Raw genomic sequence first — 24,784 nt, forward strand, 5'->3', positions numbered from 1 at the left:
TGGCTATCACCTTTTATAGTTTACTGAGAAGTACATTCTCAACGCGTAAAACGATTAAACGCGACCGATGATCGCGTCCCGCGGTATAATCGCGCGCAGAAATATACGCGTAGCGAATGGGTCGTCAGTACTACCAGATTTGATTCTTGGTAAAGCTCCACGGCGTGTTATCGCAGACCGTCCCGGCGACTGCCGCCTGAACCGGCATAGTGAGTATTCTGAAGTTCACGTCCGTGTAATTCAGGGACGACAGCAAGAAGATCGGCATCCGATCCGACATGATCCAGAGTAAGCCGCGCTTCACCTACGAGCGATAAAGAGTGAGCGAGGGGATAAATGAAGCTGACGGAGCTTCATAGTAGGTAATTATCCCTCATTACGGAACGCTGCTGCACCTTAATATCTGCTGGGAAAATCAGAGCCTCGTCGTGCCTCGCGACGATCGCCTGATTGATCGGCGCGTAAGGTAATACGGAATTCCAACAGCCGATTGCATTCCGATCAATTAAGTTGAAGAACTGAAGTCCGTTCTCGTCCATTACGGATGCTGTGCAATGAGAAAGCGGCCCTCTCGACGACAACACCTACATCACGTAAAAAGTAAATAATGACATGGGATAACCGTATTCAATTCCTAATGGTAGATTGGATCTAGGAAAGAAAAACGTAAATAAATTACACAGCATTACTCTAAATTGTTACAAATAGTTACTAAAAGACATAACGAACGCACAAAAAAGGAAATGGAAGAATTTTTAAAGAATCGTCGTGAAGAATCTATATTGAACAATGACTCGCAATTAAGAAGCATCTAAAATAATGTTTTTCTTCTTTAAAGAATACAATATATAAGATGAGAAACAAAATGTAATAATGTTCTTGTATCAATTTTGACAAACCTGAGCAAGACTCTGTCTAAAATAGAAGCAAATGTGATCGAAATGCGATCGTGAAAATATTAGAAGTGAAAATATTAGAATACCTGAAACTCGTGATAACTGTTTTGAGACAACTGTGGGTCTCTTAGAATCCTCGTGGACACCGCGAATTCTCGATAGCTACTGAGAGGATGAAAGAAAAGCGTCCGGTAGCCGTCTGCTAATATTGGTGACAGACTTAATCCAAATATACCTTCAGTTCCCCATTGGAAGTTCAATCCTCCTATATTGTAATCACCCGCCAGAGGATCTGGCATAAAGTAACTGTGCGTTATTCGCCAGGACGTATTTTGTTGCCACGAGTACACGATCAGGCCGTAGCCGAGTTCGTCGGACATGTAAGCGAAGGCATCGTTGCAACCGCCTTTTCCCAGATCAACCGCGATGTTCGCGATAAAAGTGTTCTACGTAATAATAATATAAAAATTGCGAAATTAATACAGAGCTTAAATTTACTGTGTATTAAAAAAATATATATATTGTATACTTGATTGATGTCCTCCGATCTGAGCCTGTATTGCCTGAGTAGCTTATCTGTAGTCAAGTCGAACACGTTCAGGGTGTAAGGACAGACTTGTACAGTCGTTTCGTCGATCCCTATTGTCCCAGTATCCAACGCCCACAATCTATCACATGCATCCACGTGGATTCTAAAGAAAAAAATATATTTATAAATGTCATTATATCGAAAAAAATATTTTTTTTTTTAGACATGTTTCTCTACATATTGATTTATCGACGAAACTTTTTTATTTGTCACCTGTAAACAGTGGTCAATCCGCTACCGCAAACACCGGCCTTATTCTGAGCCCAATTCGGATAAGGTATAAGTTTTGGTGAGCTACCTTGATTAGCGTCCAACGGTATATAATTCAACGTAGACGGTATTCCTATAGTGCAAAACATTACTCAGAATTGATCGTTACATTATCACGTTATCTATAAGCTTTCTAATTATTGCTAAAGTCAATAATAATTAATAACCAAAGTACGAAAAAAGCGTAGGACGAAAAAATGAAAATGAAAAAATTGCAGCATGCCAGAACATCGATTCGCAACTAAACAGTGTAAAAAGAAGAATGCAAGAGAAACATAAAGAATGCGCGAAAGGAAGGAATTGCGAGGGCCTGAGGAGGAAGTGAAGAGAAGACAGACGGAAGGGTAGAACATTAAAGATCTTACACAGCGCACCGCCGTCATTGTCCAGCCTTTGTGCGACACAAAAAACGGTGGCGCGCGCCAACGTATATAATAAACATAGAGCGTGCAAAAAGATGGAGTGAATAAAGGGCAGCGAGGGCTTGAATAAACCCGCTCGCCGTGTTTCCCTCCCTTCGGAGAGCGAAGAGTGAGGGAGGGGGGGGGGGAGGGGGGAAAGTGTCAGAGGGACCGTGAAGGTGGAGGCGGAGGTCGACAAAGACAGAAACGCTCCCATTGAGCGCACACTCGCGATTTTCGGCGCTTTTTGTCGCGAGCCGGAAGTCGCTCAGACGGGAATCGAGGCGTGTACCTCCTACGGCGATCTTCCGCGCATTATGCCGGCGTCTGCTTCCGGTTCATGACTTTGAAGCGTCGCGCCTCGTTTTTGGCAAAGGGGACCCGTTTGTCTGTCGCGTCGTAAGACGTTAATCGAGACAACAGCGAAGCCGTAATTAATGACTAATATTTCGGACGTTCACCATCGCGCCATCGTGGTATCGTGACGAACAGCTTGTTCCTCCAGATTTCGATGCCAACCGGCAGAGAATTTTCCGGCACGTATTCACCACTTGCTCTAGCTAACTGTCGGCTGCGCTCGTCAGGATAAGCGAAGTCCATTTTTTTCCAAGTAAATTTCTCCAAAAGCGGAGCACGTCCATACTGCATGCCCCATAATTGAATCCCGTCGATATTTCCGATCCATAGTAATAGGAAAATCGAAACGAAGATGCAATTCCAATTGCGAGAATTTTTCATTTTGATGTTTAATCTCTCCTTTTCTGTATGCAAAAACATATTTGTCTTTTACTTTAAAAACATTATAATAATTCCTGCGAAGAAAATAATAAATATTAATTATTAATTTTATATTGAAGAGACATAATTTAAATAGTAAATTATATTATGTCTGTTATATAAAATTAATAATTTGTGAAAACGTCTTCTGAAAAAAATTATTAATTGCCTGTGCATATATAAGTATCTTAATATTGAATCGTATTGTACACTTATCACGCTTTTATATAGAATCATTTTTATTCAGATGTGCAAGCACGTATGTATACGTTTGAAAGCATGCACTTTTGATTTTGTACAACCTTCGCAAAAAATAAAATGTGGAACAATAATTATTCTATCAAATTTTTGTTAAGAAAGAAATCGAGTTATAAAAGATTATAAATTATGTTATTGAAAAATTCTTCAGTGAAAGGAATAGAGCATTACATGTATTTACTAAAGTCTTATCATCTCTAACCAGTTTTAATGTATATAGAAATAAATACGACGCATTTATCTCTGTTAATTTAGAATGTGAAATATATTGTTATATAATATGAACATTAACTTTCTAACGCAATATTGGAAAAGCAAATTTAACTAATTAGATAATGAGGTTAAAGGTTTTTAAATTATTTGTAACTACGTTTGTCAGCAAAAAAATAGGGAATACTTTTAAAACGCTCCAAATTACACAATATTCAGATTGCTGTAAAATTATCGTAGAACAAAAACTAAAAAAGCATTTTAAAGCTTGAAAGTTGTAGTACATTAACGTGCTTGAGATCGTTTTTGAAAATCTTTTATCTTTGTAGTTTTATGTCTTAAGAAGCATCAAGTTATTTTGTTTCTTAAAAATTCGCGCATTCAACACTTTGTAGCTCGATAAAAAATTTTTTCTCAAATAATTTAAGACTTTTACAAGAAAGTACATAGTTTTATCGGCAAAAAGCTTTTTCTTGTAAATTTTTGTACAATTTTTTTTTTTTTTTTTACCAAACTACGAAACTGAAAGTTTCAATGTTGATAAAAAATACAGGTTAATCTTTAAAGTCGCGTAGTTTGGTAAAAAAAATCGCACAAAAATTTTAAAAAAAGCTTTTTGTCGGTAAAATTGTGTACTTTCTTATAAGAGTTTTAAATTTTTTGAAAAAATATTTTTTATCGAGCTGCAGAGTGCTGAATGCGCAAATTTTTAAGAAACAAAATAACTTGATGGTTTTTAAGACATACAAAGATAAAAGATTTTCAAATCGATCTCAAGCACGTTAATGTACAACTTTCAAGCTTTAAAATGCTTTTTTAGTTTTTTTTCTACGATAATTTTTCACAAAGCGATCTGAATATTGTGTAATTTAGAGCGTTTTAAAAGTGTTTTATATTTGTTGTTGACAAGTGTATATAATAATCCAAAAATATCTTTTCTAATGTGATGACTAAATTTATATAAAAAATATATTAAATTTTAATAAATCTATGTAAAACAAATATATATATATATATATATATATATATATATATATATATATATAAATGTATTAAAATTCAATATATTTTTTATATGTAGCAAGTGCCATTTCCTTTTATAAAATCATAATAATGTATAATGTATGAATTAAATTTTTGTTTAATTTTAATTAAGATAGTCTTACCATAATATATCATTTCGTACCTCCTAATATTTACCACGTTTATTAACAGTTGTATGCAACATCAGCATAGGTGCGAATCTTATATCGCACTTAATCACAGAAATTAACACTATCGATAGAAAATGCGACGAAAGAAAGACAAAAGAACAGAATTTCCGTTCTCCAGTCTTCTAAGAAAGACGTTGTTGCTCTTTCAATCCTAAACTGTGTGTTTCTGTAAAACGCTCGCATATATATGGAACGCAATCCTATGACGAAACCAGGCTCCATATCACGTGGAAATGCCTCGTGTACAGAGAGAAATGCAGTTTGGCATCGGTGAATGCACTTATGTTATGTACTTTCCAAACCGTCAACCAGTACGCATATCACATGTGTACCTGTACATATACGTTTCGACGCGTCAATTTAGTTAACTGACAGAAAGAATTTCACACATACTTCAACGTTCCGGTACATTATTCATCATCCTTAAATAATCGTTTGTCATTGATAAATTTTAAAAAAAATTTCATGTAAAATGTCTCACCTCTATCAAATTATATCCGAGTTATAAATTTAATGACATTCAGCGTGGATTATTAGATTGTATTCAAAATTAATGTTGTATCCATTGTCAATAATAAAATTACCTATGGCTATAGAAAAGACAATAATTTCCTAATAAAATTAAATAAAACATGATATACTATACTTATTCCTTAAAAAGACCTATCCAAAATAATTTCGTAGTCATAATCAGTGCATAACATCGCAACCTTAAAAAGGCATAATTAAACAGGTGCAACACAAATGGCAATAGCTAGTAAGTCAGCTGGTAATAATTTCTCTCGTTTTTCTTCGCATCATAACTACTTTAAAACTAATTGCAAGTTACAAGCACGCATTGTAAGCCGCTGAGCACTTAACAATGTTACATGCGGTCAATTTTGCTATAATGAAATGCAGTTCTGACGAACTCGCAATGACGAAACAAACGAGACAAAAAAAAAACAAAATTTGTACAAATCATAATGGCTGTCGATGCGTTTGCAATCGATGACCGTTATTTCGGCATTAGCCGCGCAAACGGTGCGATTAAATTGAATCTGATAGGGATTTAATTAAATTCATAAATCGCCAGCGCGCCCGTCGGGGAACGTCCGTCGCGTCGCGGGCGCGCGACGAACGTGGAAACGCGAGCAGGCGGGCAGGAAAGTCATTCGTTAACCGTAACGAGCTGACGACAAAAAGCCGCCGTCTGTCTCACGGATGATCGGCTCCCGAGAATAAATTCCCGAGGGCACTCCGTTATCTTCCCGCGCGAACTGACGGCTGAAATTGCGTTCAGCCCTCTTCTCTCTGCCCGCCCCGTTCACTTCTCCTCTCACCTATCCTTTTCGCCCACCTCGCCGCGTTTCATTAATCAGCACGCCCTTCCTGAAGGGCGCAATCAGAAATCGCAAAAATGAATAATTGCCGGCGGGTGAAAAATATTATTCCGGCTTAATTATCGATGACGCGCGACATTAACGGTAAACCGAATTACAACGGCCAAAATAATGCTCTGCGTTATAGCAGAGTGTGTATATATGCGCGTTGCTGCGAATAATTTAGCGTGAGCCCAACGTCGCGCCGCGTCGTCGAGTTTTTACTCCTCGAGCTCGATTTACACCGTAGCCAGGAAGTAACCGTCTGCTTCATTCAACGCAATCCCGAGCTTGTTACGAAGGTTATAAGTTGCCGATGATTTGAGAAAAATCATCGAAAATGAGATATGTCGTTGCGCGAACTATTGTAGCATTTATATCCCATTTTCATAGTAATCAAAAATTCAAATGGCTTCCGGTCTATTGTCGTCAGAAGTGTAAATAATCTGCAGCTCGGATGGAAACAATTATATTTTACGTCAATTTCTCAAACAAAAGTACTAATACGCTCGCATTCATTTACATTTATTAACGTTAAAAATATTAAAATTGCGTGACGGAGCGACATGACACGTATAACGTGCTAGTCACGCCTCGCCAATTTTAATCTCTTCTCGTCCACGTTCACTCGTTAAAACGGTCTTTCGAGCAGAGGGATCATTCGAAATCGGATCGACAGAGATATATGTGCAATAATTAGTCCAGATTTAACATTTTTTTTTTTTTATGAACTAGATCCATGAATTTTGCATAATTTAATTGATTAGAAGTCATGCAACGGTACACAAATGAAAGTTTACGATACGAGCCGGTGCATGGCACGTTCTTATCAATCATCGTTAACTCCCACTGGTCGCTCGTGTATAATGCACTTGTAACTTTCGTCACAGCCGCAAAGTTAATACGGAGCGACTTCGTCAAGTCACTTCCTCGCGATCGTAGATCGCCGCGCTCCATCAAGGCCTACCTAGATTGCTTCCCGAATCGCCCGCGGACTTTCTAGTTGACATGATAATTTAAAAGCGGCCACACGCGCTCGGATCTCCGCGTCTCGACGCTCATCACTCTTTCATCAGGCGCATTTTGCGTGTTATTCAAATTTCGGCTCCCTCGAATTTTTCGCCCGATCACTCGGGGTACCATTCGCAATTACCGACACGCAAAAAATAACGGTCGACGAATGTAATACTCGCGCTACACCGAGACGGGTTTTCGGAAAAATGTTATTATCAAAACCTTCTTTTGAGAAGGGTACGTTACACATGCTAAGGTTGGAAAGTGGAACAGCTGGTAATCAGCATCTGGTAATACCGCGGGAAAATATTATACGGATATTCCTCGGTGTTACATGTATACCGCCATAATGCATCTGCTAATTCAACCGCGCGGCTAATTGCACGGTTTGCGTTTCATGGTAATTATTGGAGAATGCATGAGCACATAGCACGGCAACACTCAGGTGTTGTACGTGTAAATCACAACGTATGTCGTATCAGTGTGCGATGTAGCTTTCTTTTCAAGTGTGATTGTGATCATCGCTGGTGCTTATCAGGATTTCGTGTTTAATTATTTAACTTAACGTGGCGCGTAATTAAATTTTGCTCCCGTCTCTTTGGATAACGTCAACAATGAATCATAACAGAATTGATAACATGATGGTATTAATAATATATGTCTCGCGCAAACACATATTAATTTAATAGAGTTGATTAAACAAGTAACTTTATTTTCGTAGAATAAATAAAAGTCTAACGTAATCTTCGTATAAATATCGCGTTCCCGTTTAACAATTTTTATCACCTACCGCGGCACACGAAACAGAAATGAGCCACACTGAGACACTTTGTATGCAGTACTCGTTAATTTCATTTGCGCCACGCGCACGAGAATAAATCTCTGCCCCCGAGGTCGAAATTTTACATACGAGTCATCGACGTATTTGGCGAGCGGTGCCTCTGAAGGTCTCAGACAAATTGCGATCATTAGTCTCTGAGATCTGATTATAATGAAATAATTGGTGTACACGGTCTTCCTATGAGTTTTGTACGGGTCGCAGCTGCAAATTGAAGGAGAATAACGGTGAGAGCCTGCAAATAAAACCATAATAACACGAACGATGTGAGGAAAGTTCGTCATTTGCGGATCCAATTGTGCAACGAGAAATTAGCGGTTCGACTCGCAGACGACCGACCTCGTTTTCATTAAGTGGACAATTGTGGATATGCAAGTAAGACTAAGTAGTTATTTCGACTGGTAATAAATGTCTTTATAAAAATAAAATAAATAAAACGCGCTGATAATTTATATATAAATACGAATTATTTTTTTTTTATGTATATTAAATTCAGTGATTGCAGGGACAAAACTCGAGAGGCAATTTTATTTCTGCGCTACTAAAACTTAAAAATATTGTTTGACTGCGTGTAAGACGCATTTCTCAGGAAGATGAATTAGTGGCAACGCCTGAACTTTCAGCAACCACCTTGGCATCAGACAAAACGGGTTGCCGACAAGTTCGTATCAAGCTGGTTTAATGGCTGAGTAGATTGGTTTCTCCTTTTACAGAGATCATGTTATAACGGGAGCAAACTGGATGAAGTATTGGAAAGTGGAATTGGAATAGGAACAGACGGGTTTCGTCATGCGGCGCAATATAAATTTATATATCGTCGCATAGCATCAAGCAATCTATGTACACACGTATCTTGCGATTAGGCAACTTTTTGCGCATGATAAAATTAAAACAAAATTTTCGACAAAGTACATTCCCACATCTTAATTTTGAAAAACAAAACTTATGTCAATCTATATAATTTGCACGTTTTTTTTTTCTAAAAATAAATACGTATATTTAATCATCTAATGAGAGATTATTTTCTAATTAGTTATCTAATTAATCAGTTATTACTGAAATCTCCGTTATCAACAACGATTACTTTTTGTTAGATATAAGATATCATTAAATTAATTTTTGAAACTTCCTATAAAAAAATTATTTAATGGAAGATGCGTTTATGTATGGTGTCTGAAAAGAAACAGACATTCGTGAAATAAGATTCATAAAATAAAAAGATAAAGGAGAACCACAACTCTCGTGGCACGTGTTTTTGTATGGCTCGCACTGTCTGGCACGCGCATCGGCTTTGCATCAGTGGGGCAAGAGGAGGGGAAACCGCCCACGAGATTGATCGCGAAGGGCCCATAGGGTTGCAAGGCCAGTGGGACTCACCGTTGCGTTCGGAAGGCATAAAAGTGTATATACATACACCGGATACCTCTCGACTATATTTTATCACTGATCGCTTAGAAATAAGACAAGAGGAAGGAAGAAAAGCTAAGACCGACCGGATCTTGGTGTCTGTTGCACGTGGCAAGTGTATTCATTCGAGTGATTAACAGCGATATACCAGTAGTAATATCAGAATATGATGAACAATACGAGTTTTAAGTTACAATAATCGATTAATAAAATAATTGGCAATAAACGTACTTATATTTTTCGTTTTGTACGTAAATATTAACATTTTCACTGTATTTGTTAATGATGTGTTTTGTATATGACGTGTTATAAACGCACGCAAAAGCATTAAACCGTTTATAATTTGTAATCCAAATTATAAACAATTTTAATATAATTTAGGTAAAATTGTCGCTTCATGAAATATAACAATTTAATGAAGATTTGCATTCATTATGAGAGAGAGAGAAAGAGAGAGAGAGAGAAATTACAATTGCTTCTCATACAACACCGAATATTGTACAGAGTGCTTTCAGAAAGATTTTAACCGTTTCACATTTCATGTGCAACACATCTGAAAGGATTCTGCAAAATGTTATATGAAATATTGCAACAAAAATGTTTCTGAAATCTATCACATGTAGTAAATTTGCAAAATAAGCTTTTAAAATTGTTTTGAAATTAACATATCCAAGCAGAAAATTTGCTTTATTGTTTTCGCCGAATAAATGAGCAAAAATTTTCCAAGTCCATTCGGCATGTGTTAAGTTTATACAGTACAAGTACAAAAGAATGTGACAAAAATAAAATATTATTACTATTATATTATATATAATATGCATTTTTTAAATTAAATATTTCAGAAATCTACTTATATTTATTATATATTAATCATATATTTATACATTAATCATATTTCAAATAATCAATAAAAATGTAGAATAAAAACACTAATTGTATTTTATTCATAATTTTTATTGTAACATTTTAATACTATTAATCCACTGAATATAATAAATTTAAATATTATTTCTAAAGTATCTACTTTAAATTTAAAATCATTCAAAAATAATGTTTAAATTTATTATAATGATTCAGATGATTACGATCAGATATTAAACTTCAGAAATATTTCAGATTTGTCTTCAATAACCCTTTAGTAATATTTCTGCATAAAATTTTAAGTAGAACTGCAGACATTTTGCTATCCCAGAAAGATCTATAAAATGTTGCAGAAATTTTTCTAAACCTTTCTGAAATGTTTCATTTTTTTTCAGTTGAAATAGTTATAAAACATCTTTGAAAAATTTTAATGCTGTATGAGTTCATACAAAATCGCGATTATCACAGTTGATGTCTATATTATTACATAAGTGTAACTTTTATAAAATAATAAAAACAATTCTGTATGAATAAGATAAGAACTGAGCATCAGTAAGTTTTCCGCGTTGTTTATAGCATGTATTGTATTTAACATTGTTTTCTGGCTTCCACAAATATTATGTTACGATGGGCGAGAACAAGGGCAAAGAGCTTGGCAGAAGAGCGAGGCAGGTGCACCAAGTTTCATTTCGTGTCCCGGCGAACAGCTTTGGTTTCGTCCAAAAGCCACGCCGAGCTTCAAGTTGCCGTTAAATCCTGAATCATTTCTCGCACCTTGCACGGAAATCTTCATAAAATGACAGAAACAGTTTTGTAAGAATGAGATAAGAACTGGGCATTAATAACAGAATTCGTTACGTACAAAGCAATCCTTAAACGTTTCTGCTTAAAAGCAATGAATAAAAAATATTAGGTTAACATTTAATTTTATATCTTATGATAATATTTAATTTAATATCTCGATGCCTATATTAATCAACAATAATTAAGAACAATATTATATAGAATCTTAATATTTGTTCTCTTGAAAGATCGATCATATCGACAAGCAACAATATTGGACGTCCTTTTTGAACAAATCAAGAGAAAGAATTCAGCATGAGAAATCCGTGCTGGTCGCGAAGTGTACAGGTGCACGAGCTAACGAGCACAGCCTGTTCTTCCAGGTAGGATAAGAAAGAAGAGAAGAACGGGACGTAGAAAAGAAGAAGAGGACGAAAGCGGGGAAACAAAGATCAAAGGCACGAGCAGTCAGAAAAGTGAGGGCGAAGATAAGACGGAGACGGAGAAGAGGAAACAATTACGCGCGTGAAAGAACCTGAAGGGAGATTATTATCAAACATCGAATATCGCTGATACGAGCAAAAAACGGTGGATGATGCACGGCGAAAATGAGCGTATATTAAGTCGGGAAGAAGAAACTGCAGGAAGCTGCGAGTGCCAAAAACATTCACGAGTACCGAAGGCGTTCGCAGGCTCTCCGATTAAATGACCGTAACTCTCGCGAAAGGACGTCGATGATGTCCCGGCAAATGGAACGATTATGAATCTCTTATAGGGAAGATCCCGATATCGATCAGCATAAAAAGTTTGAACGTGACAACCACCTCTTTCATTTTGGATACTTCGGGAGCTCTGATAGCTAAGCGTTAAGGAGAAAAAGAGGCTCGTTTTAAGCCATTAACTATTCAAAACACTGACACTTTTCACGCTCTTAGAGGATCAGTGGTAATAATTGTTGCAGTGGTTAGGCCGTTAATATCCAAGTACTCACGAAAGATCGACGAATAATGGTCGCTCTGAGGGTACAAGGTAGATGAAGAAGTTAGATGAAGCGGGTAACCTGGTCGCAGATTCGGCTCCGATGAAATACGGTTTGTCCAATTAAGTCACGATAAGATCGCCGCGGTCCTGGGTGGCGAGTTTTGAAACGACTTCATTAGACTACCCATAAAATTCATCGGTAAGCCGTGAAACGGTACCGAGAGGCAGCGGTGCCCAGTGCAGGGCAGGTTAAGGGGACAGGTGCCGCCGTGTGTCATACATCACTTCGGGAGGTATATCAGGTATACGTCGTCCCGGGGAACGCATCTCGATTTCCACACAAAAAGAAATGATTAGAGCTTATTAGCGGCGACATCTCGACCCCGAAGAATCTTGATGGAGGCAAAGCGAGATTCTTGCGCGTGTGCGCGGCACGCGGCCCCAGAGCTCTGACCTCTTGGTTGATTTTGTCTTCTTTTGAAATAAAGGGATGCGATATAAAAGGAGAAATTTCTAGTAATATCGAGCGATCTAAGCGATATGGCGCAAATTTCAAATTATTATGTTTAATAATGTAGCTGTGCTGAAAAATGATAGGGTAACTGTCCTAATTACTGCCACTTTAAGTATATAATGGCAGTTGATGCGCTTATATCGTAGTTTTCTATTTTCTAGTTTTTTGTTTTGTAGCTTTAAATGTATAATAAACGTTTTTTTATCACTATTGAAGTAAAAAACTATAATATAAACAAAATAAGAGCAACAAGTTTAAAAGAAGTAAAAAGCTTCGATCATTTAAATATAATGAAAGAAATAAAAATGTAAGGTATGTATCTATTACTGCTAGTCCAGTGAAAGCGTCCTAAATATTGCTTCCCCTTATTAGTGCAGCACATATCTAATATCGTTTCCTATTTACTGCCACGTATTTACGTAATAATATGATAATCTTAATTTAATATTAATATACGTGCAATACGTAACGTTCTCATATTTTTTATTCTATAATTGACAAAACCGGTAGTAATTGAGACAGTTATCCTACTGTAATATCAAAAAGATTTCTTCTCCGCACTAAAGAGACTAGAACGCTCTTCACTGACGAATACGATCAAATTTGTCCGAGCAATTTTGTATAAAATTAAAAAATGCTCTATAAAGTTAGAACATTTTGATATACATATATAAAGTAAATGACACACACACACACACACACACACACACACACACACACACACACACACACACATTTTATAAATAAGTATAGTTTAAATAAAAGCGAGTAAAAGAAGGAAAGAAGTAAAAGAAAGTACTTTTCTAAATCGCTCGGCTCTTACTCTTCCGCGATTACGTAGTTGCGTGTGAACAGAGAGCTTTGTCTTTTCCTTCCCTACGTTAGGAAATGGGGAGGCGTCTGCGAGAATGTGGATGGATAGAGACGTTTCAGCAAAGGAGTAATGATACAGGCGACTGGACACGCGCGCTCGCTCGCGCGCGAAGAAGCTTCCGCAATGCTGTTTATATCCAACCGGTCTCTCGGCGGCACCGACGAGTTCTCTCGGCTTCTGTTGCTTTATTTCGCTGAAATGAGATCAAACGGCCGGCCATCGGCAGCGAAATTCGTTGCCGCCTCGGCGAAATTCGACGCGCGCGGCGCACACACTGCCTCTACCCAATAAGTTCCCAAAAAGGCCGTTGTTTTATGCATCCGGAAGAGACGGTCGCGACAGATCGTAAAAAGAAGTGTATCAATGAATAATAAAAATAGCCGCGCGCAGAGGTAAATCGAGGGGAAGGGGGATCTTGCGTATCGAAAAGCCACGTACGCAGAGGGAAGTCTTTTTAACCGGCGGTTTTTAAGGACCACTCTGATAATTAATACACCCGTATGTAATTATGCTCAAGAAGATAACTTGTTACCTCATAACTCCAAATTTTTAACGTTTGCCCCCTTCTCTCGAATTTTATTTTAATTTTCACGATCAATCAACTCTCCATTTATAACATAATCAAGCCAATTTACGCTCGAAAATTGTAGTTAAATTCTTACAAATTACCTTCGCTTAAAAGAGCGCGACAATAAAAATCGGGAATTATATTCTTGCAAATGTTGCGCATGTTCATCGATGCGTTCAATAAACTACATTCATTAGAAGAGAAATTGTCAATTCTTTCCGTGCTATAAAATTCAAAATTAAGGTATATTATTACTATTATTACACATATTTTGTGCCAAACTTTCTTATTTATATTACATTACGGTGCTCATTAAACGATGCTTCCGAACAACAAATAAGTTGCAGAAGAAATACGACGATACGCGCGATAGTTAGTGTGTTAGAAAGAATGAAAGGGTCGACCGACTATTAGGCGACCGAACAGCAAGTGGTACGATGAACCCCACATTTACCTTCATTATTCCCACGTGACTCGTTGAAAATCTCACGTGAAACTCTAATGAATACTAATTTCGAACCGGATTCGTCCGGCCAAATTTCGGGCCCTTTACCAGGCAAGGCGATAAAACTCGAGTTGGGGAAGGCGTTGCGTGGATTCTCCGGGTCTCTCCGCGAAGAGAGCCTTGAGGAAGAAATGCCATCTCACTTACGCTCTTCGCATTCCACGAAGGATCTCTTATGCACTCGCCCAATTTTCGTAGTGTCAAAATTCATCTTTGTAATCGCTCGCTCTCGTTTAAATTTTGAAATGAATATCCGAAATAAATAATATTCACTTTGGTAACAAAATGAATATTGTATGTTTATATCATTGTAACTGTAAAGATAATTAAAAAATGTTCATCGCGTAATAATATTATATAAATATCGCTTAACGTTTTATATTTTAGGTAGCACTCAAGTTCTTGACTTGGCGTGTCGTGCTTTTGACGTGTCAAAAATAGTAAAAGTCTGAAACATTGGAAAATCAAAAGTGGATCGGACGTGATAGCACAAGATTGGTCTGCATTACGTGTATATTACCACTATTTGCAAATCATACCTTCGACTTGGTAAACGCAACGTTCCACAGTGCAGTGGGACCCATCAGCGCGCTGCTTGAAATGGGTGTGGACAATTACGGAAATTGCAAAGGTAACGAAGGAAAAGAGAATTGACTTACTTCGGTAAATATATTACATTTCATATGTCCGCACAGTCACACAAACATCATAATGACGAGAAATGCAACACCGTGTTATAAGAACGTATGCAAATCATGTTAAATTGCGAAATGTCTCAAGGCAATACTCGAAACGAAAAACATCAAAATTTGTGAGTTAGAAATTACAAATATTCTTAGTCGGTCTTATAGACAATCTGTGGTTTAGTCTTTTAAGAAAATATAAATATTACTATAATATATTTTTTACAAAAATAAAATTTACATATTTTATAGAAATAAATTGACACCATTTATATTTATACTACATTAAATAAAAATTTACAGAGAGTCACTATATTTTCTTTCAAAAAGTTGTTTTTTTTTAAATTATAGAAAAATTGTATTAAGCTTCCAATTGTTTAAGAATTAAAAATTTAAAAATAATTATTTTTAGACGCCAGTGTAATCTCAGAAGTATTTCTTGACAGCTTCGGGCGAGGATTACGCGCGGTTAACAGGGCGGTCTAATTAATTCACGTAAAGCGGGAAGAGATTTCCAAATAATAAGGAATCGCGCCGCGGCGGATCCTTAGCGAGAAAGGGGAAAGAAATAAGTTCGGCTGTAAAACCTGCCGACCTCCGCGGCAAACCCTGGGCAATGTAGCGCTAATTATGCAAAATAAATAAAGGCACGTGCATCGTACATTCTTACGCCCTCTCTCGCGTCCCCTTGTCCGGGGCTCGATCGTCGCTCGCACGCGATTTCAACGACCCGGCAATTACCGATCCCCGCGTAGAGAGCATGAGAATACCCAGCTCTCTCGAGATCTCGCCCATCTCCTTCCTTTCCCCTCCTCCGGCAGCCCCAATTTGGTTTACTTCTTTGCAGCCGACGCGCGTACTGACTCCACACTCGATTTTTGTATTTATATCCCTCTTTTATACCTCCTCCTTCATCCTCCGTTTCGTAAAACCAGCCGATCGCGAGGCGGTTTGGCAGCTTAAACTTCCAATACTTTGTTGCACTACGAAGGGCAGCAAGCACGCCCGATTCTAAGAATTAAAAGCGTGCTCTATAATTGAAGCGTTGGAAATGATATATAGACGAGTCATACTCTTTTCGATTGTCGGACTACCACGCTGCATCCTGAACGTTACAATTAACACGCATAAGAATGATAAATCAACGTGATAAACATGTAAACCAATGTTGTTACGCGCGCGGATGAGCTAAGACGAATTTTTACGACAATTACAACACGCAACATTATGCGTATCGCAATAACTCCGACTTAGTGTAACGATGTTATTTACGTGACATGCAACCCCGGGTACAAAGAGAATTATTTTTCTTTCACGCCTGTACTTTTTCCATTTTGTAAAAAGCATTGGATAATTTATTTATAGTAATCATGACATGCTGACTTAGCGCCGACAATCACGCGATTCCCTTTTTGTACGCACATTCCTTTTTTCTCATTACAAAATTTTCTCAAAGTGATTTTTCCCCCGATTCCTTCGGTTCCGCTTACCAATAAACACTTTCCATTTCTGACTTGCGGCATCTTCGTAGCTTTCTTGCATAAGCCGAGAAGATTACAATGGACCTACAAAAGCCACGATCGGGATAGATTATGTGTCCGTGAATGAGACGCGAGAAATAAAATGGTAGGCAGTCGACACCCGTGTAATTATGCGAATGATACGTGTGGAGAACGCGTTTCCGAAAACGAATAGCCCGGCGGTGATGAAAGAAGAACGATGTTTACGTAGAAACGTCGAATCTTTTCGGCGCCGCGATACGTCCATTTGGAAAGAGTTCCGTGTAGCCAAATTAATTCTCTAATTATAGTGCCACCAAACCCGTGATTCCGCTGAGAAGAACACGGCGAAATGCTATGTCATTTCGGCAAAAACCCGCGCTAAGATCTGACCAACGCGTAGCTAAGTTATAACTTGAGCTCATTTTCAGTGTTTCGTAACACGAGGTAAAAGTCAGCCTGTATTTCCGGATAGAAGAATATCATCTGAATGAAACTTTGGCGAGGAAATCTACTCGAAGGATTCTATCTATAAGAGAGAGAGAGAAAGAGAGACTGACTGTTTTATTTACATTCTAGGGCACAGCCCTCTAAGAATATTACAGTGTAGAAATACAGAAATATAATACAGTTAAACAAGAAAAATAAAGAGAAAACTTAACTAAAATTTGTTTAACAAAGATAACGTGATAGATTAGAAACTAATTTATTAAAAACTAAAAATGAGACAAAGATAGAAATTAGGACTAAATTTAAAAAGATAAAGTTGAACATTACGGAAGTAGTGAAATGAAATTAGCGATTTATCTACAAACAGACTAGATAAGAGAGAAAGAGAAAGAGCGCTTTCAAAATTCAAAATGGCGGATAAAAATACTAAGTTTTGTTGAATTTGAGAGTGACATTTTGACCTCGCTATACTTATTAGATTCGCCGTTTTAAATTTTAAAATTTCAATTACAAATTTATAATCAGCGACCCTAAAGACCTCTAGTAAGGTATGCATTATTAGATGCTAATTGTTCTTTAAGAAAAACGCGAAGCATGAAAGGGTTAAAAGGATGCTTACTCCTGAAGCATCTTGAAACATTTTAATGTAACAATCTATATGCCAAACGATTATAACGGCTTTCTAATCGAGAGAAGGTACCTCGTGCATGGTGCTGCATTGCGAAATGATTAGATTGCTTCCGAGCAACAACAGGCCCGGACACTTTGTTTTATTAAGAGCACCACGCTCGTCGGGGTATCGATAACCCAGCACGCGAGTCAAATTTACACGCCGAGTTAATCCACGGCACCTAGAAGCGTAATTTGCATAAGCCCTTATCCGATCGACTGCATGCCGTTACCTCGACCGGATACGCTTATCCACTGGGTCGTGCGCCGAATAACACGACCCGAGACAATTATTTCTTCGCCTCGTTCCCGCTTTCGTTCTCGCTGCGCTCATGTTCGACGATCCTATCTGTTTCTCTCTCAAGTCGCCCGTTCCCGTACGCGTTATACGTTCGCACCACACAATTCGCGTGTCGCATTCCGTACGACGCGACGCGTAAGATGTCTGTCCGATGTCCTTCCGACCGAATTACCTCTGGCAAGCTCGCGAGCTGCATGCGATGAAGCTAATGAGAGCCGATCATAATACCATGTGTAAAGGGTCGATCTTAATATAAAAGAAAAGAGAACCGTGGGTGAGCGTCGCGAACCAGATCCTGATCTGGTGATCTCGAATGGATTATATGCATAAAGCGGAACTAATGTCTCGAATATCGTTACGATTGTATACTATGTAACGAAAGCGTATGAATTTGAGAATGGTCAACAGTCAGCTGTCGGATTACGTACACATATTACGTGTAGGATAAAGTTGGAATCTATATTAAAGAGCAGAATACATTCGCGAGATCCCCGCTACGCGAGTAATTATATTTTAATCCGTTATTACAGGCATTCAATTTACGTTGCGCTCTATTACGTGCAATTTGCGACACGTTAGAACCAGTTATTCTATCATTAGCTCGATAAGGTCTCCCTTAATCGCTAAACCGATTATCCATATATTAGGTGATCCTTGCACATTATAATATCATTTTATAATTTTTTAGAATCTAAAATATCGTAATGAACACCTTCTTCAACGGCATAGGATTTTTTATTCTTATTAATTCTATCACAATTTTGATAAATATCCATCTACTCAGGCAAGATCGCAGTTATTTTTCGAGTCTTAATTGAGTTGTCCTGTTTGTAAAATTCACAAGATCGTTGAATATTAGTTTTAATAAATTGAATAAATAAATTAAAAAGAAATAAATATTAGATTAATAGCTCGTATTACACAAAGCAATATAGGAAATAGTAAGGACAACAACGGGCAAATTAATATATTATAATTAACATGTCATTCATTAATCATAGTTATACATTCAACGACAGTGTATGTACAAAAGTATACTATTGAATATGTAACTGCGATTAATAAGTGAGATTTTAATTATATCACATTTATTTCTTGTTATGTCTTACTGTTTGTTAAAAAAATATTTGATAATAAATTAATCATTTTGTTGAATTAAATAATTAACTTGTTTTTAATATGTTTGATACTTGGATGTTTCTTCCCTCTTATCTAGTCCTTTCCTTTTCTCACTTATATATCTTTTTTACTGAATTATTTTGTAGTATCCTTTCTTGCGCATTCTCCAAAAGAAGAATATTCCCGTAATAACAAAATAAAATGCCGTTACTACTATTACTGTTACTATTTTCGTACGTACACCATTGTCCAGCGTCGTCCAGTCGATCGTTCGAATTACCACGCGGATCTGTGCCACCCACGTGCACTCATATGATCGTCCGAGGTCGACGAACGCAGGGTCCACCTTCCCCGAGGAGAAGGTGAAAGAGCGTGGCGAAGGGGCGAAGTGCGGGGTAGAGTGCGCCCGGTGCACCGCCGCTGCCGCTGCCGCTGCCGCTGCCGCCGCCGCCGTTGCTGCCGCTGCCGCTGGTGCAAGCAGACGGTACAAAGAGCATTATGTACAAAGACGTAAAACGAAATGGGAGCGAGATGCCCGACGGTGTCCGGATGAATGGGGAAGGTGGGGGTGGACTGGCAGGAGGCCAGTGGAGAAGAGGAACAATGGGCACGCGGGACGGTGGAGGAAGGACCAAAAAGGAGGTGGGAGCCGTGGCAGAAACGCACGAGAGGAGCTACGAGGAAGGGCCGACGCCTCCGGTCGACGGGAGAAATGAACCCTGCGAGAATTGTACCTGCGCCCTACAATGTGCAAAGTAGCCGCGCGGGTTTTAGCCGGCGCGCGATGCGATACGATGCGATGCGATGTTACGGCACGCCGGTGCATTCCTATCGGCGAATAAACTCGCGTTGCTCTGCGTCGAGCAAGGCTCCACGTGCATTATGCGCGAGGGAAGTAAAACACATGTCCGCGCGTATCGTTGGAATTCATTAAAACGTTGAATTCTCTTTCTTGAAAAAAAAAAAAAAAAATCAACACCGAAATTTTGTAAAAACGTTCTTACGTTCAATATGTGTCGAATGTTGTACGATTATGCGACAATCGACTCTCAACGTTTTATGTTACGTGCTGAATGGTATAATTCAGATAAAAATAATAAGTTTTCATAATTGACGTTTTAATTTCAAATAAAATCGTTCAGTAACTACCAATGCAACTATATTATACTGTGAGAAAACAACGTTGCGTTTCATTTTTCGTTCAACATTTCTGACTGTTCGCGCTTTAATCACGCTTCAACGCACGTACATTTAAATAACCCGTGCAAGCGACTTCCGAGGATGTACGAGTAACGTGATTTAGTGCCTCGTAGAGTTCTAGTCGAACCAGAAAAAGCTCGAGCTCGGAGATCTTCGGTAAGTGCAGCGCCGATATATATTCTCTGCACGGGCTCGACCGTTTCGAATAGCGCGCACACCTACTGTATTCGCTTTTCTTCTATCCCCTATCGCTTCTTCATTTCCTGCCGCAGTCGCGGAAATACCGTGTATTCGTTGTAACAAATGATCGCTGAGCGCGATTTTACTGCACGACAATCGATCATTCTCTTATGTTACATCTTTATTCGTTGCATTTTCATGATCAGCTTAAAATACGTTCATCTCACAATTTCACTGCCGCTCGTATCGCACGTATTTCTTCCGTTTTGATCTCTTCTAAGAAAAAAAAAAAATGTTAAGAAGGAAAAACGTATGCCCAACAAGTTAAAACAGTATTGTATTATCAATAAAAAGTTTTCGGATATGTTTTGCAAAAAAATAGTCGCTCTTGAAATAAAATGCAATTTAGAAGGAAAGTTAAAACAGCACTTCCAAACACACTTCCTCCCCCTCGAAAAAACGGCTCGCACCTCCAAAACTGGTGGCGCAGATCGTGGCTCGCAGCACCGAAGGTAATCATCGCGAGGCTAAGAAATCGAGAAACGTTGCTTTCGGCCGCAATGGCGAAGTGAGCAGTTCCCTCGTTCCCAGGCTCGGTCCGCGCCGCGTCCGATCGTATCTTCGCGAGGATTTATTGTTTGGTAAATCATTTAGTCGCTGCCAACCTGCTGCAGGGAGAGTACCGAACTGACGGCGCACACTCCGCAATTCCTCTTTCCTCTTCCTCTTCCTTCTTCCACCTCCGGCCTCCGCTTGTTCCTCGTTTATTTGCCGTCCCTTGCCCTTTTGCTTGCAAACACTCTTCATTCGCGTTCGATTCGGCGGGCCTGCGTTCTGTTCTCCACAAGCCCAAGTCGAGATTGCTCGGAAGATCCGGCCACAATCCAGTAACTGTACCGTAACTTTATCATATTATTGCGATTCGATTGTAAACTTGGACGATGCAAATTGGACGGCGGCGGTGCGCGTTACAAATGAAGACGAGACTGTTCATCCATCGTATAGGTATACAAATAGCAGACTATCTATAAAACGTTCATAGTGGACTTGATTTATCGCGAAACTCACTATAAGCGATATTTCATCATCTACAGAATAACCCAGGGGGCTGCGGTACAATTGCAGAGTATCAGTCGATGTCTAATACTAATAGAGTTCCCCCGAGATGGAATTCTAGCTCTGAAGTTACAAGATGTTGCGTGAGCCGCGGTTGATTACATCTCTAAAACAAATGAAAATGTAAATGTAAGCTTCATACACGTCGTAAAGCCAATGTGGAATCTGTTTTGCTACTGGGCAAATATATCCAATCCTCTCCGTATTTGCGCCGAGTTATTATACACGTTGACATTGCAGTATTATTGCTTAATGGTCCCTTTTTAACGGGACGAGTACGTTTTCGAGCAAGCCAGCGCGTATAGACCGCGCAAAGTAATATGTACGATCGTTAATTCACGTGTCACGTTATATCAACGAAACGCACAAATACCGAATCGTCCCTTCCTTACTCTCTAATAACCAGTTAAAACTTAATCGATACTCCGATGCAGAGTCAAAGTCAGAAACCGGTCTCGCGTCCGACCGCAACACTCGAACAAAGTAACGTCCTTATCATCTATGCGTATCGGAAACCGAGAATGCATTTCTGCCGGGTGTACCTGATCTTTTTCGGTTGCGTGAAGCTCTGTCGAGAGCAAAGAGTGGGGAAAAGAAGCGCACGACAGGCACGCGTCTCCTTCGGTAAGAACGTGCTTCTTCGTCCTCCTCCTCCTCATCCTCATCCTCATCCTCCTCCTTCTCCGCATCCTCTTCGTCCTCGATGTCCGAAGGTTCGTGAAGCGATTTTGTGGCGCGGGAGAGAGCAGAAGAGGCGAGACGAACGAAGAAGAAGAACCTGATATAAGACGGGGAGCGCAGAAGAGATGGGAAAGAGAGAAAGGGGGACGACGGGGGAGGGGGAGGGGAAGAGGACTGACGTGCAACAGAGGCAGGCAATGCAGAACCTAACCGTGCAGGGTACAGGTGCATCGGACGATGGCTCTCGGGAATTCGTGCTCGTTCCACCCTCGAGGAATTTTGTCCCTTACTCCTTTTTTTTCTCTCGCCGCTCCGTTCCCGTTCGCTCGCTCGTCTGCCCGCCCGCCCGCCTCTAGTTGCGTAAAATAATGAAAGGTATTACGCTGTGTAAATACAGCCTTAACGACAGCAGTCCGCAGTAATTACCGTGGGTAATTATTACGAGTAATTAATTCATCGTTAAGAGAATGAATTATTTATCGGTTGCAAAATTCGTTGATTCTAGACACATACAACAGCGTCATTAATATTACTGCATCTTTAACACTGAAATTTACATTATCTCTAACAAGATCACTAATAAGATCGCGAGATTTCGTATTCTTATTTATGTAAAGCGTTACATTGTATTTTTGCATTGAGAGATTATTGTGAGAAATATAAATTTTTATTATGAAATATTTAATAATAATAATTATACGGAAGATTTTAAAAAGACGGATTCAAGACACAATTAGACAGCATATAACTGGATACACTGGACTAGAACGCGTGCATATAAAAGCATAGGTCCAGTATTGAATTTCAATCGCGTCATTATTGATTTTTAAAAATAAAAATTCAAAAATAAGTAAATATTTTTTAAAGTATAGAAAGAGTTTTTGAATGAGGTACGCATATTTACGCATGAAAAAGCTGAAAATTGCATATTAGATCTACCATTCGTCGAATGGCAATCCGAGCTACGCGCGAAAGCAACAATCGACATGTTACCAATCCCTCTTATACGGGAGGTATCAAATTAACTCGAGATCACACAAAGTGACACGCGGAGCTGCGAAACGGCGAAAAAGGAATCGCAGCGAGCAAGCAGCAACGACACGAAATGGCAAGCAAAGCGGCCCCGGGCGCATCTTAATTCGAGCTTAGACTTCGTTAGCGCCCGACAAACATTGTAATGCCGTTCGTTCCATAAAGCCGGATTAAATGGAGATTAAAGCCGGCCAGGCGCGAGCAGTAATCTAGGTTTAATAGCTAATAATCCCGGGGGATTTTCCGGGAAGCGGTTCGTCGAGTTGTATACAACCTGCCTCAAATTTTTGCCCGTCACCGTGGACGTGCTCGCGGAGCATTGTCCGGAAGTATCGCCGCGCGAAAGAATCGGGGGAAATATTAATTTCTCGGCTGGAGACGTCGTGCCGGTCATTCTGTTTGGCACCGAATACAGTGATTGAGTTGTACTTTTGCGGCGGTCTCGACCCGACGCGTGCCTCGACTGTTGAACGACTTCTCTGTGAAGTTGGGACTTTCGGTCGAACGAGTCGCCAGGTGCTACTGGAAATATCGAGGCTGGACAAGATAATGTGCATGCTGAATTTGAGGAATGGCGTGCGTAATGATTTACATCCAGTAAAACGGTGTCTTGCTTCGGACAAAAATTGTAAGAGAGAATTTTTATGTTTTAAATTTTATTTGTTTTTTGCTAAATAGTTTAATGTTCTGTAAACTATATAATAATGTTTGATAAAAAGAATATATAAATATGAACATCTTAATTCTTATTTGTATTTTTAATATCCTGATTTTTGTTTCTAATTTAATTGTAATTTACATATAAAAAAATCGCCTTGAGAAAAATTACAGTATAAAAAAAAATAGAGAGAGAGAGAGAGAGAACAGCCATTAAGACCGGTTGCAGTGTTGAAGAAAGAAGGATTGACCATTTTTCAAATCAAAAATTTTTAGTGCATCCTCGGAGAATATTAGTACCACCCTTCTTCCGGCACCTGAATGCATCAGGGTGCTCTCAATTTTCAGGGGTATTCGAAACTCCTAACCGCTTCTTTTCTTCGTTCTGTTTTTCTTCATCATCCACCCGAAAGTCCCAATAAGCTTCCTAACGATTCCTCGCCACACCCCCACGAGAAATTAGAGCTCCTTTCCCATTTCGCGAGATTTCCCGGTTCATCAGCACCAATCTCATGTTTTCGGGATAAAAAAGAGCCAAACCCATCAAACTCTTACCTATCTTTTCAGAGTTGAAATGAATTTTTGAAAGTCTGTAGGTTGCTAAGCTATACTTATTGTGTCCTGAAAATTATGGGCCATTATCTGAACAAATATTTGTTTCTACATTCTTCTCCTTCTTTCTCTATTGTCAAAAATCTTCTCACTTCTCATCGTAAATATTCAATTACGCTATAATTTTAAATATCAATCAACAGCATCGTTGATTAATATTTCATTTTATATCATTATTTTTGTAATATTTTTCACTACTCTATTAACGTCAATAATATAATCTTCAAATACATGATATACGTGTCATACAAAGTAGTTACGATA

The 24,784-nt window shown here is 38.8% G+C and overlaps 1 protein-coding gene across 3 annotated transcripts; it reads right to left on the reverse strand.

Annotated features, from left to right (window-relative positions):
• Positions 1-19,460, reverse strand: LOC105192837 (protein yellow). Of its 3 annotated transcripts, none has more exons than XM_039452952.1 (7): positions 19,284-19,460; positions 2,618-2,917; positions 1,699-1,828; positions 1,426-1,588; positions 983-1,342; positions 396-584; positions 1-304 (listed from the first exon to the last, which is right to left on the reverse strand). In XM_039452952.1, exons 2-7 carry the CDS (start codon positions 2,892-2,894, stop codon positions 131-133), a joined length of 1,293 nt encoding a protein of 430 aa, XP_039308886.1. In that variant the 5' UTR covers positions 2,895-2,917; positions 19,284-19,460; the 3' UTR covers positions 1-130. The 3 variants fall into 3 exon arrangements, with proteins under 3 accessions (XP_039308886.1, XP_039308884.1, XP_039308885.1); XM_039452950.1 differs by lacking the exon at positions 19,284-19,460 and adding an exon at positions 4,568-4,782; XM_039452951.1 differs by lacking the exon at positions 19,284-19,460 and adding an exon at positions 4,588-4,781.
• Positions 19,461-24,784: the final 5,324 nt, after the last annotated feature.

This window comes from Solenopsis invicta, chromosome 8 (genome assembly GCF_016802725.1).
Source record: "Solenopsis invicta isolate M01_SB chromosome 8, UNIL_Sinv_3.0, whole genome shotgun sequence".
Classification (NCBI taxonomy): domain Eukaryota; kingdom Metazoa; phylum Arthropoda; class Insecta; order Hymenoptera; family Formicidae; genus Solenopsis; species Solenopsis invicta.

Excerpts from the sequence above, each read along its gene's own strand:
- LOC105192837 (XM_039452950.1), bottom strand. Across the intron at positions 1,343-1,425 it reads GATCGGAGGACATCAATCAA|AACACTTTTATCGCGAACAT; the intron begins GTATACAATATA and ends ATTATTACGTAG. Across the intron at positions 585-982 it reads ACAGTTATCACGAGTTTCAG|GTGTTGTCGTCGAGAGGGCC; the intron begins GTATTCTAATAT and ends TACGTGATGTAG.